Source organism: Glandiceps talaboti, chromosome 13 (assembly GCF_964340395.1).
Source record: "Glandiceps talaboti chromosome 13, keGlaTala1.1, whole genome shotgun sequence".
In the NCBI taxonomy this organism is placed as follows: Eukaryota; Metazoa; Hemichordata; class Enteropneusta; family Spengelidae; genus Glandiceps; species Glandiceps talaboti.
In genome coordinates, this window is record NC_135561.1 from 13227398 (window position 1) to 13242967 (window position 15570).

General features: G+C 34.7%; 1 protein-coding gene across 1 annotated transcript; it reads right to left on the reverse strand.

Moving 5' to 3' along the window:
• Positions 1-10327: 10327 nt before the first annotated feature.
• Positions 10328-13766, reverse strand: LOC144444274 (histamine N-methyltransferase A-like). Its single transcript, XM_078133687.1, has 3 exons — positions 13586-13766; positions 11305-11625; positions 10328-10677 (listed from the first exon to the last, which is right to left on the reverse strand). Exons 1-3 carry the CDS (start codon positions 13764-13766, stop codon positions 10328-10330), a joined length of 852 nt encoding a protein of 283 aa, XP_077989813.1.
• Between the last annotated feature and the right edge of the window lie 1804 nt (positions 13767-15570).

Below are 15570 nucleotides of genomic sequence, written 5' to 3' on the forward strand. Positions count from 1 at the left end.
AGCAGTCTTATTGATGGAGTGCCATCATGCTGTCTTTCCCAATTAGAATCCATTCACTAGAATATATTGAATCCGTTCTAGCAATTACAGGAAAATCTAAAACAAGTGCATTGGGTATATCTAAGTCGATGCATTGCCGCGAATAACGATCACAATATTTGACAGATAGTTGATTCGACGACAAGTTGGCAACGAATATGAAGGTAATGTTTGGTGACCGACCCCTGGATTTATATGAAGTTAAAACACGTTAAGTTAAGAAAGGTCATTTCAAAGCAGTTGATTGCAATTGAATTAGTTATTTGTTCGAATACACTTAATGGTTGATAACCTGCAGTAGGGCGGCCTTACTTAATTCAATCTATGTTTCTCATCGTAACATCTTTAAAAGCATGAATCGGTCTGTCAGTTAATTTTTTTTTTAATTAAAAAAGTAAGTGTACGTGTAAATATTGGTGATACTTTCACTTCATAGTATTAATTGTTGTGACAGTCTGGATGACTTAGAAATGACAGTCAGTTGGAAACTATGAATCATTTGTTTCATTGAAAACGCGAATTTCAGCAGTGAACTATGTTGCATTTTCGCCCAGCCACGCACTTGTTGGGTCCTCATCTTGCCATCAGTGATGCTGTGAAATTATGTTGCAAACCTGTCATAGAGTGCGTCGTTTTAAATCATTTTGCTCGATTGCTGATGTGAAATTAGTCGAGTTATGAGAAACTTCGAAATAAGTAAGACCACTTTTACAATATAAACTCACAAGACAAGAACTACTTTAGTTGCTCAAAGATAATTACTTTCTTTCTAAACCTGACGACAATCAGTAGTTCTACATGTATTGCAAAACATGTAAAGTTGTTCGTGTATGTGTGTTGCGTGCGTGCGTGCGTGCGTGCGTGCGTGTGTGTGTGTGTGTGTGTGTGTGTGTGTGTGTGTGTGTGTGTGTGTGTGTGTGTGTGTGTGTGTGTGTGTGTGCAGAAAAAAATACTCGGCCAATGTATACCATATCCTGTTTTGTATCAGAAACAAAATAATGAAGGCAACAAGTACCACCAGCGATCAAAATATATTATATTCTTATAAATAACATCCTTTACGGTCATTTGCGTAGCATTTGATCAGCAACAGGTTGTAAATTAGTAGAACTGTTGCCAAGATTTTGGAATAGTGTAGGATTGACTAGAATTTCATAAATTTGTAGTTTATGCTTGATATATAGAATGCTTTAATTCACCTGGACCTCTTTGCAAGAAAATTTACAAAAGTCTGTATTAATCATGGTGTATTTTCCAGTTTCACACATGTATATGTTGGTATGTTTAGCTAGGCTTTTGTTGTCTTTATTACATTTGAAATAACATTTTCATTGTGAAATGATGGTAAGACATGTTAACCTCTTTAATTGCGAGTGATTTTATTGAACAAAGACTAAACGCCATCAATGACAGAGATGGATGTTGCGGGTACACCCATTGCATGGTCAGGTGACAACCTGTGTAGCGCGTGCAGACTTCCTGCAGAACACATGGCGTTGTATGGGGAGTCGCGCGCAATGCAAAATTATAAAATGCAACTGTATTCATTCTATTCTTTGTGGAGGTGTTTATGACGTTTCGTTCACTTATTTCAGAGTCATGCATCCAAGGCAGTGTTGCATGATAATCAACAATGCAAAGTTTTAATCTGACAGCTAAAGATAACATCTTCATCAGATAGAACATGTTGATAGCGGAACAGCTTGCAGTAAAATCAAAATGTCACAAATATTAACAACTGTATATTCCATCTGTGATTAAAGATTTATTGTGTAACTTTGACTGGAGCAGATCAGTGCGAATAGTACTTTAACATAACATTGCCTTAGTGAATCAGGGAACACGAATGAAGTCTCATAAAATAGTATTAATTCCAACACCACTCTATTCATTACTCACATTGTGGTTAACTCTTTAGGTTGCTACAGTTCTCAAGATATATCACAAATGGCGGTTTCTTGATGGGTAGACGTTTAGGTCTAATTGTATGACTAGTCACGATCGTAAGCCATTTGAGTATGATGTCAACGGCTTTCACTTTAGCACTTCACGTGCATGAACACAAAAGTCACGTAAACAGAGGAGGCGCCAACTTCTCAATATATAATACAGATACCAGCAACTGTCAGATTCACTTTAATGTTTTATAAATCATCCTGCCCAGACACATCAACCTTTATTACGACTTATTGGCTTCATACTGTCTATGCACAATCAGGTTTCGCTGTTTGTAATTTTTTTTAGGTTAAACATTTTGAAAATCGTCAATGGAACTTGGGCAGGATATTGCTACTGTAAAACAAGCCTCCAAATAGTCGGGGTTTTTTGATAATCAATAGAACTATATTTTTGAAATGAGGTTAGGGAGAAGATATTAACGTCAAACTATATGGACTTTGTTCTCTCTCTTTTTAGACTTTTTTTCCATAGAATTGTACATAAATGCGAACTAATTAGATCGGCGCAATGGCAATAAATTCTACGTAACATTTACGTACGGGTTTATCCGTGGATATCGATGTAAAACATAATTCTTTTATTGTCTCTCTCTCTCTCTCTCTCTCTCTCTCTCTCTCTCTCTCTCTCTCTCTCTCTCTCTCTCTCTCTCTCGTTTTCAGATGTTGTCATTTATGTATTTTTAATAATAACTGTTCGTAATCGTAGAGACTAAAGACACCTGGTCATCCTTAATACGATTACATTTTAATTGCTTTATTTTATTAAAGTAGAACTATACTTTATGAGAGTGACTTGAGAGTAAAGCCATGATATAAAGTTGCAATTCCAAATAAGTAAGCTCAGTGTGTAGTGCATCCATGGTCTTCTTCGATCAATATTTTGATTGTAAATACAGACTGTGAATGCATAGTACCCGGACATGTGTACAGGTTCATAACACTCAAAATGTCACGATCCACGGATGATGGAGGGGACCGGGGGGGAGGGGAGGGGAGGAGATAGACGGTAACTATTTGATGTAAACGTTAATAATTACACAATTACATAGGCCATAATTGCTTCGTGTTCTCGGGTTATCCTAGTCAGAAAGACATTCCATTTTTTAAATCAATTCTTAATTTCACTGTACGTCTGTTCATGCCAATCAAACGAACCTTTATAGATATCTAATTGAAACCAGCGTGTGTTCTTCCTGTATATATCGTTATAATAGCTCATGTGTTTTTCACATTGTGATCGAAGTTTCTATGAATTCTCATTATCCTAAGCGACACTGCTTTAATTTCCCTTATTTCCACTTGAAACCCCCCCCCCCGCCTCTCAAAAATATAATGGTAGGTTTTAATCAATAAATACTGTCAATAACGCATACGGTGCAAACCTACCTACCTACCTACCTACCTACCTACCTACCTACCAACCTACCTACCTACCTACCTACCTACCTACATACATACATACATACATACATACATACATACATACATACATACATACATACATACATACATACAAAATTTGCAGGGAAGATTGAAAATGTTGGGGCAATAGATACGAGAGTCGATTCAGTTGATAGACAGACAGACAGACAGACAGACAGACAGACAGACAGACAGACAGACAGACAGAGACAGACAGACAGATAAAACCGAATGTTGATCTGTACTATAAGTCCGTACTATAATGCACAGAATGCATCAGACACAATCATAATTATTGAATTCATCAGTCTACTTTATCGTTACTCCCTGCTGACCAAATGTAAACAAGGTTCAACATTCTGGAACATTACGATCTATGACCTTTCACCCGAATGATGTCAATCTCCAAACTAACCATAAACCGTATGGTTTTCAGAAGCGATAAACGTACATTTAAGTAGAACAGCAGATTGGAATTATTTAAGTAAATATCTTTAATAGTCAATCGTTAAACATTACTGATGCCCCTAGCACCAATAGTTGCCGAAAAACATTCCATTGCTCTAAGTCGAAGAAACTCGAAAACTCAATTAAGTACATATACTACTATATAGTTACTGGTGTACATCAACATTTAGGCCTAAAAAAATAATTGTTTGGTTCCGGTTACCCTACCCCACCTAGTTTTTCACACCGACCATGAACTTTTTTTTTTACGTATTCGGGAAATAAATACTAAAATCGCGACAATTATGAAGTCCCGCAAGGAATAGCGGATGCGGAAACTTACATCAATTTGAAAAGACAATGTACCAGATCTCAACTGAATGCTTCCCGTAAGGGCAAAACCGAAGATTTTTGGGCTACACACATTGATGGAATGCAATCCTCTGAACTATAGCTACTATTCATGATGTACTTACCAATTAATTGGAAAATTAATGGTACAAAACTGTATGAAGTTTGAGGCTTACATAGTTAACATATTGTCTAGTTATAAAATAATCAGTCATTATGCAAAGTAACCATTTAGCTCTAAGTTACATCATCAAGTTTTAAATGACACATGCGCGTCTTTAGCATAAATGCATGTACTAAATTATCTAAAATTTAAAGTTTGCATTCTAAAGATATTGCCTAAGTATCAAAATGATTACTTATGGAAATTACACATTAAAATTAAAAACTATACCAACAGGCTTTAGAGGATATGTGTTTTCACATGGTTGATGTATGTGATGAATTATATGGAATTTAAAGTATGTATTCCGTAGATACAGCTCAATTGCTAAAGATGCAAATAGCTCATTAAAAGTCAAAGCTACATCAAGAAACTTCATGTGCGAATTGTTATGGTTGATATATGTACCAAGTTATATGACATTTGCAGTTTAAATTCTTAAGATAAAGCGTAATTACCAAAAATCACTAATTATGCAAATTACTCATTAACACTGAAAAACTATGCTAACAGGCTTTTTTGGACAAGTGCGCTTTCTTATGGTGAATGTGTGTGCCAAATTATATGGAATTTGAAGAGGGCGTGATACAGCTTAATTACTGAATACCGTTAATTATTCAAATTAATCATTAAAGGTAAACTTTGTACTTTATAGGACAGGTGCGTATAGTATGGTTGATATATGTACAATATTATATGGAATTTGAAGTTTGCATTATTAAGATACAACCTAATTACCAAAAATCATTAATTGTGCAATGTTTTATTTAAACTAAACTACATCTACAAATTTCATAGGACATATGCGATTTGTGATGGTTAACGTATATACAGAATTATTTTGAATTTGAAGTATGCATTCTTAAGATATAGCCTAATTACCGAAAATCATTAATCATGCAAATTATTCGTTAAAGCTGTAAGCTACATCAACAATCTTTATAGGACATATGCGCTTTGTTATGGTTAACTTATGTACTAAATTATATTGAAATTGAAGTATTTATTCTTACAATATTGCTTAATTAGTACAATTCATTGTTATGCTAATTTCCCTAATTAACATGTACAGATCTAACTAAAAAAATAATCAGTTCTAGCCATTACTCCTAACATTATATTACCAAATTTCATTATACTTGAGCCAATTGTTGCCATTTCATCCGATCTATAAAAATGCGAATTTCATGCGCTTTCCTATTTATTGTTTTGTTTTGCTTTATGTTTTATGATAGCACAGCATGGTCTTAAAGTGGTGATATTGATGACAAATTGGGATTTGTTTAGGATTTTCCATTCATAAATCAACTTGATTATATTTTTCTAATTAAAAAAACAATGTGGAACAACATATACTAAGCCCTTCTTTGTATTCAATGAATTACAAGCTAGAAAGTGTCTGAAAGTGTACAATAATAACAAACATTTCGTGAGGGTAAAGTTTATTATGTACTCAACATTATTTTGCCATGAGATCATGATTTAAGATGTTTTTGGGATTGCAAAAATAATACATAAGCCTACAGCCCGATCCAGTCACATTCCTAATGGTGTTTATATGGCTGAGTATACATGAAACATAGTATATTATTTCAATAGCATACAGACCTATATGTATATGTATATAGATAGTTATATATCCATGTGCTTAAAATGCTATTTCCATTTACCCATGCATATTTTGTTTGTTTGTGTATGTTTAATTTTTAATTTTTTTAATTTATTTGTAACATGGTTTCCTGGCTCCATTGTCTTAAAACATGTACAGTTTCTTATTTGTAAATTGTATCAAAAAAGACAGTGAGCAGTCTCCTGCAACGAGCTGTATAAAATATTAAGTTAGTTATTGTTAAATCCAGGCATGTGGAATTGGCTAGTGAAAGACTCTACTTTCCGTCTGAGGTCACTGATGTTTTCAGTGATGGTATTACTCGTCCGAATGTATTGATCGAGTTGTTTGACATTGGAAGTACCTGTAATAAAAACAATATGAACTGTAGGTTAGTAGAGTTTGATGTGCCTTAAACTTGGTTGCTATTGGGACATTTTTTTTCACCAATTGATACACAGCGAATTTCACAATACCGTGCAACCTTTCTGTTTTATACAACCACACAGAAACCAATCTAGACATGCTACACTTTAAGATATCAAGATTGAATGAGTACAGTTTCTTGCCACATTTTGTCTACGTGACATGAACTACACATGTCATCATATACAGACATCAATAAACAACCGCAAAGGACATTTTGCGCGCCCTTCAACTGGTGTTTGATACTAAGAAAGACATTGGTGCCCGAATGTCTGCAGGGAGTTGTAATACATTCAAATGGTTTATTTCCTTCAGACTAATGTAGCAAACAATGCGATCTTGCTATTGAAGTGTGGCATATGCAGTTTCTTGGTGATTTATTGTACCATATCATGTGTATAGCTTCACAAATACATTTTATTCACATGTAATTTAATACTGTGAAGGATGTATGGTATTACTAGGACGTTATTATATCTAACAACACAGTTTTTTTGTTTGTTTTTTTTAAACGTTCCAGTTTCAGCTAGTACAGCTATAAGCCAAGTTATTGTCATTGAACAGACATTATGGAGTATTTATCCTGATCGTCCTACATCACGTGTAAGATAATCCTTGTCTATTTCACTGGTTTTGCGGTGCTCGAGAAACGAGTCAAGTCGGATTATTTTTCCCAATTTTGCATAACTTATGCTTGAGAGGGTATAACTGTATTATTCCCCAATTGTCTTCATTCAGATGGAAAATGCTCGTGACCTTATGAGGGTTTGTCACTACGAGTCGCCAGACGCCATATGGGTATTTCCCCATAATTGAAGGCAGTCAATTGACGCATGATGCGACTAGGGCCCACTTAGGTCACTCGTATTTTCCTCATCTAAACCAAGAAAAATATTGGGGAATAATATCTAACTGTCGTTCTTTTGTTTTCTCTATGTTTTTAGCTATTTGCATAACCATATACCAGGCATTAATCAGATATTCCAGACATATTTAGATACTATTATCTCCTATTATAGTTTCTTTCGTTCAGCAAAAGAAAATGCGAATAACGTAAGGGGCGTTATCATGATTCGTCTTTCGACTCGTTATAACAAAACCCTTAGGTCTCAAGTATTTAACGGGTGAATGAAGATAAAGATTTGGGAATCATATCTGCGCAAGTCTATTTGAAATATAATGGCGATCGTGAATGTTTTGACTTATATTTTGAGCACCATAGAATCAATGACATAGACATGTGCTGATATGACGTAGACAGAACTGGGTATAATCTCGTATTTTTTGGTTCGATCACGTTCAATTTGACTCAATCGATGTATGATACAACTTCCTAATTTACATATAATTATTATAAACTACCGGATTTCTTCTTTGCGTCGACAGTAATCTCGATCCCATGATTTAGAAATTCGGCAACAATCTCAAAATCTTTCTCTCTTAGACCACGTGACGTCAATGCTGGTGTACCTAATTTTGAAAAAAAGAAGACTTAGCTATATATGAAATGTTGACTTTGCACATTTTGAATTTCGTAGGTATATATATGATAGTTCATAAAAATTAGTACACCATAGGTGTTACGTTGGCTTCTGGAAAAAAAACCAAATGTTGCTACTATAGTCTTAAGTCACATCCTCAAAATTATAAATGATTCGGCTTTAATATATCAGGGTGTCACAAAGTAGTATGTAGCAGATATATGACGAGAATTTTGTAAGAAGAATTTCCATCACACACACACACACACACACACACACACACACACACACACACACACACACACACATATGCTTGGCTACACAACTATACAATAAAAGTAGGTTTATATATAAGCCAAGACTAGGTTGATAATAGTAATAAATTGTGCAGCGATCTTCATGGAGAGATCAAGCAATATTTTGGCCAGGCAAAAAAGCTTACTCAAACTACTAGCACAATAATACTGCAAAGTATAATAAAGGATGTTCTGCTTTTGGTAATCTTGACTAATAACGATTCGTAAAAATTGAGCTAATAATATATTGTAGCACTGCAATTATACTAATGCACTGTGTTTATACTTTTATTTCAGAGCCAGAGATTCTTGACAAACTGGATCTAGGTAATGTCCTGTCTTTTTGTACATTAGGGGTATATTAAAACGGTAAAGGTTACTCTGTTAATCATAGAGCACTGCTGTCGATGTCTGAACAATACAATAAAATCCCTGATTTACACTTTTACAGAATACCAAGGACAAAGCCAACAATACTCTGAGGTTATGATACCCCAATTTGTTGGCAGTCAGGAATGGCGTATTTCTCATACTTACGAATTTAAAAAAAAAACTTATACGTTAAAATAATTGTTGTTGTTGTTGTTGTTGTTGTTGGTGGTGGTGGTGGTGGTGGTGGTGGTGGTGGTGGTGGTGGTGGTGGTGGTGGCGGCGGTGGTGGTGTGTGTGTATGTGCGCGTGCGTGCTCGCGAGAGTATTTGTTCCTAGAAAGTAAAATTTTGTAACACCAAGGTGATTTGTCGACAATCTGATTTCGTTGTTTTCCGGATTGAAACCTGTAGATCACCACATATGACATTAAATTATCGGTTGATTGCAGTTGTTATTGTGGATTGTTTTGTGTGCACAGGATTCCGCAGTCTCAGAATATGATGTATTATCTGTTTGACAATAATATAACCCCATATCTCAACTTACCCCATTCTGAGTCACAACTATCTATGGTCAGCTGGACTACGTCTTAAAAAGCAATTAATACATGTTTCATGATACGACAAGATAACTTTTCAGATAATATTTAATTAGTCCACCTTAATTACACCAATCATTCAAATACGTAGCCCTAAAGGGGTGTCACTCCACATCAAATAGCGATATTTTCATACCATTTGAATTCTGAAAGTCATGTCACAGTTTCACACCACATAAATTTCGCGCAATTGCCAGGAAATGCCGAATAGGGAACTTGCAAACCCGCCATGTTGAATGTTTCAGCATGGGAAATATGATAATAAATACTTATCAATTAGTATTGTAAACAATGTTGATACATTGTTTGTAACCACAAATAATCAATTCATAATTACCCTGACAATTGTGGGAGGTTAATTTTATCAGTAGCTCCAGATTAGGTATTACGATAACCGCAGATAATCCCATAGTCCTTTGCGTCTTAGCATGCTCAGTCTTGATTGCAAGTTCCCTATTGAAACTACCAGTTCTAACAGTAGTTTACTGTTGTCTCATGGGACTTTAGCAGACATACATATGTATCAAATGCTTAGGACTATTTATCCGAATGTAATAAGCAGTTAGGAGTCGAAAATATTCGGAATTTATGTGATGTGAAATTATGAAACATCAGAGTATTAAAATTACACAACTAGTTCTCGAAAAAAAAGTATTAGTCGAATATATTTTCTGGAAGATAAGGATTAGTTTCATGGTCGAATCTTAACTGAAGACTGTTCCATACAATATGAAACTGGTGGTAAAATAAGGCATTACTACAAATTGCTACCAAAACTGATTTAAGAACATAATGACCAACATTTAAAATTATATTATTTTAATACATCCAATTTTGTGCATGCTGTTTCCATGTTAGAGTATTATCTAAATAAACGCCAAAATATCTCAATAATCAACTCTTTTCACAGATAGCCTATCAATCTATAAACTGACCTTTACTCCAATTATCTCTACAGCTAGGTTTTGACAATTACAAAATTAGTTTTTACAAGATTTATCCTAACTTTATTTGCAATACGTCTGTGTTAGCAGTTTGCAATGTCTCATTTATTTCGTATTCTAAATCCTACTTTCCCTTTTTTCTGTTTCGAGTACAGTCTATGCTTATGCCCTAATAACAATTATATAGTTTTCGTTCATGATTGATGAAATATTATTGAATTTCAGTTAACGATTATAATATCTTTATGGTTACGAATAACTGTGCTGCCATCTGCTGTTTTATGAGACAATAGTGTAGGACCCTCAAGAAAGTGAAGCACGTCTTCAATCAAATCTTTAGGCGCTGCTTCTCTAAAATTTACGACCTGTGTAAAAAAATCCAACATCAGGTTCCCGACTTCAGAATCTTCTTGCCAACATAAGGTGACGTCAGCCTCTGCCTCCATTTCAAACACTCTGACACTGGCTCCAATGTCATTAAAGACAGCAACCATATTCTCAGTTGGAGTCTTCTTGTAACCTAATGATAGGCTCGGAAACTGCTCTGATATTGCACGGACCACATTTCTTTCTGTTGACGAAAAAATATGCACAACTTAGTATGTGCGAATGATGTATGTAAGGGTCGGGAAAATAATTATAGTATACCTTGGGCAAGCCAACTTGTACATGTTCCATCAGAAAAGATGTGATTTATTGCTGTGTTATCCTACATCATGACAGCGTATTTCTACATCTGATCGGTCTCAGTGGTTCGAAATGAATGCAAATTATTCAAACTCGCCTTTACATACGAATTTTACCGAAATCAAACTGGTACATGTATGATTATAATGGTCTCCATTCACCCATAAAATACCGGTGATACAACTACTTCTCAACACTCGGCTTCAACTCGAAGTGACAAGGTTCCTCGTGTCACATATGATTTCATCGAGGAATAATGGCAGCCATATTGACTGAATATTAGAGATGCCATAAAATGCTATGCACTTTAAACATGAATGTGAGATTTATACAAAAAGAAAATTGTATTTTTTCTTTAATTAACAATGAATGAATGAATGAATGAATGATTGAATGAATGAATGAATGAAACAGAGACATAGATATGCCTACCTTGTTATCAATGACTGACTTCTGCCGAGCACCCTCTAACAACATGTACTATAATTAATAACAATGAAAAATAAATTACCTTGTTCATTCATAAAGGCAATAGTTCCATTTTTTGCCAATATCTTGTACATGTGTTGCAATGCCCCTGCCAAGTCCATGAAGTACTGTGCTACAGCAACAGCAAGTATACAATGGAAATGTTGATTGCTGGGTTGACGTTCCATGTATTCTTCAAAAGTCATGACATTCCATTCAAACTCTACATCCTCAAGTTTCGACCCCTCTCTGATGATATTCTCCTTAAAACTTGACATCATAAGAGGTGAAGGCTCCACAATTGTTGCTTTTATTTTCGGGTATCTTTTTGTTAGTTGAATAAGTAGCTTTATATCAGCTGTACCTATAGATGCAGAAATTGTATTCTTAAAAATTGCGATCATAGGTGGGTTAATTATTCTCTGAAAGTCAATTTTTACGTCGATATTTTTCTTTAGTATCTAATACGAAATCTTCAAAATAAATAATTTTGATTTGGTATTTCATATTTCGAAAACTACAGCGTAATACCGAGAACATATTAGGGGATCTTGAAGACTCAAAGTGGGCACAAAAATATTCTGATGAATATTAGTGTACACTCCATAGCTATTGCACCGAGATGCATGGCGCCGAAGGATACCATATCCAGAAGAGTTGCTAATTTAAATACTCATTTGCGCTTTGAAATTCTCCTATAAAGGATAGAAAGCGGTCTTTTCAGAGAAAAGTTGAACTATATCATGGCAAACCATCAAAGACTTGTTCAGTGTAATATATTGTGCATCAGCCCAAACTTAGACGTCATGTTACTTGATGTATGCTGTATATTTTATCATTTTCGTGTATGTAGTCTGTTTTTTTTCTTCCAGGGTGTTCTCGTTTTGTATTGTGTATTCAATATAGTATTTGTATAAAGCCGATGGGCTAAGTAATTCCTGTTCGGACTTGTTATTACTTACTTTATCGTTGTTATTTAACTACATGTCACTTAATAAACCAGATATCATCTCATTTGACGTGTGTGCTTTGTTATCATTTTCAATAGAATACCAGACAATTCCTGTTTCGACTTGTTGTTGTTTTTTTAGCAGATAATGAAAGAGATCACATATATGGATTACATTGTGGATGATTACTGGAATTTTCAATAATGGTGAAATATATTTGAATGGAATGGTATGCAGAATTAAAAAAAATAAATCAATCAATAAATTATACTCTGAGAATGTCCAATGTGGTCAGGACAGGGCATTGTTGTCATCTCAATATGTTAAAGTATCACCATAAACTAACCAGACGTTTAGTCCTTGTTTTTCAAAAAAACTCTAGGGGTGGGAGGATGGCAACCACTTCACTTATCACCCCACCTCCATCCCCATTCCCAACTCAGTCGCTCTATTCCCTCGTACGAACAACCTGCTGCTTTTCAATTAGATATTAAAATTCATGTATGTCCTTAGCTACGAAAAATTACATTTCAAGAATACGTATGTATACGTTTGTCTGTCCTTCCGTCCGTATATATGTATATATGTATGTATGTGTGTGTGTATGTATGTATGTATGTATGTATGTATGTATGTATGTATGTATGTATGTATGTATGTATGTATGTATGTATGTATGTATGTATCTGTGTGTGTGTGTGTGTGTGTGTGTGTGTATGTGTGTGTGTGTGTGTGTGTCTATCTATCTATCTATATAATACCAGCTAATCTCCTTACGGATATCACAGCTGGGGGGGGTGTGTGTGTGTGTGTGTGTGTACGTATGCGTATGCACGTATGTAGAAGTGTTCAACTATCAAAGAAGTAAATAAAAATGTTGATTGACAGACACTGGATTGGGATTATCGGTAATTTGCTAAATTCTGAACATGTAGATGATGGTCATTTAAAAAAAAGATACTAAATATGATTTACCACTAGTAGCAAATAAAATTATTTCTCGTTTCTCTTGAAACACAAGTAAATATGGCTATCATAATGGCAGATAAAAGTGTTTAAAATACTGTTTCTCGGCCCAATTATTCCAGTCCCACCAGACATCCCCTGGCTTACCCCTTATTTCAAGCCTCATGCACGCTATATGTTTCATTCCCATTTAATTCATGCATACGACAACTGCCAATACCCAAAGTTCGAAGCTTCTATTTAAGTGGAGAAAAATGCTGAGCATTGTTTCAACAAATTTCATACACCTACTAATAATTTATGAGAATGTATTTGCATCAATTAAGAATATTCCTCGGTGGTCTTAAAGTCGTTTCCTTTCTAGACATACACAATGTTGTTAATATAAAATATGTTACAAACACCTACCTGAACCACTTCCCACACCAAGGTACCGAAATTGGTCAACATCTCCCGTCAGGGTTGAAATAACTGTTTCAGGAATTTCAGTTGAACAGACTTGGTACACCCGGTCTGCCCTGTTTGTGTGACTGTGATAGGCAATCAAGGATTTTTGATAACTGACATGGGACGACAGCAAAGAGACCATTTTGGATGCCATAATGGTGGTTTAGTAAACCGAGTGGCGAGAAAAAATAGACCTATAGGTGTTCTATTAGCTTAATACGTAAATTCCTATTCACATCTTTTTAGGAGACTGTAAACATGCGCAGTAGTAATACAACGCATTTTGTCGCATTATTTTCTTGTGCTTGATTGATGCACATGTTAAAGCAGCCTTATCGTATGAACACAAAATGGCATTTGTTTTGGATTTTTGTTCATAAAACAACACTGCTATGCTGTCATACTATGAAACAACATGTACCAAGTTCTTGTTTGTTGTTATTACTCAATGAATTGCAAAAATCCAAATATGTGTAGAATGTATGTTTTTGTGTGTACAAGACATTTTTAGCTTTTTTTTCTGTTTGTTGAGTAACAAAAAAGGACTCTGCATCAGTTGTTTCACTTTGGGGTTTTTTTCAAGTAGGAAATCATAGTTTTGTTAGAGTTAGTTTGAATTGTATGTAATGATTGCAATACAAATGCATTTGCGTGAAGGTGAGTTTATTCAATGATAAAAAACAAATGTTAAATTTCATGCTGACTATAATCAAAGGAATGTGTTTAGTACTAGTATTTTTGTGTATTTTTTGTGGTGAAATAAAATTTATTTTTTGTGCGATATTGATGAATTGACTCATTGATTTTTGTGGTGATATAAAACGTTTCTCTTCTTTCCCTGGCTACTTTTCTCTCTTCCAGCTGTATATAATTGTCTCGTTATTGCCTAAATAAAGACATCTTGTCTATTCTTCTCCTCTTATCTAAATGAAAGCATCCCTCATCTTATAATTACCAATGGATCGGTTACACCAACACTTTGTCTTTTATCTTCTTGGAGATTATCACACCAAATAAACACTCAGCCATGGAGCAGGCGTGTTTCGAATGACCACGCCAAACCCTTTGAAAACCGACTTGGAAGGTACACTTCACTAACACGTAACATTATATTCTTTCTTTTCTGATCACTATTGATAGCGGTGTTGTTCGCATCAAGTTGAGATGCAGACACAAATGTGTGTACGCTGTAGATGTCATTAATGTATAATCTTGAAACGAAATATATTTATACTTGAAACAATATTTTATACTTGAAACAATATTTTATATTTGAAACAAGATACATTTAGACTTTAATGATAAATGTAATACTCATTTCTCCTAGGGTTCCTGAAACCTAATCTTGGACATCTGGATTACATATACCGTCAGAATTACATGACTTGACGAGTTTACGGAAGATGCGTATCAATTATACTGTTCTCTTGCACCGAGAGATGAAAAGGGGAACCCGTTTTGGCGAATTGAGGCTTTTTTCGTGAAACTTGAAACTTGAGAAGTGAAAAATCACTGAAGCTGGTTTAAGCAACGGATGTTCGTTTAATATAAAAAGATTAGTGCCATAAGGCCCTAACAACAAAAAACGCTATTTTGAGATACAAGGTCACACGTGTATTTTCGGCCTATAAGGTCCTATGACCCGCTCAAATTTAAATCACGTGGGGAGATTTTAACCATGTTTTATAGAGATCATTCTATAAAAACTCTATTTTACTGTCAATGGAATCATTTTTATACACCTAAATACAAATATTTCTTTTTCAAAAATGTCAAATTGAGAAATGGAATATTTTTAGCTATTGTAAATGCATTGCACTAAAATACATTAAAGTGTCAATAAAAGAACTGTGTTTTCCTCACTACATACTGGCTTTGTATTCATAGCACTGCGATACTACTACATACTGATTTGAAATTGATTGTACGGTTACAATACAGTTTTG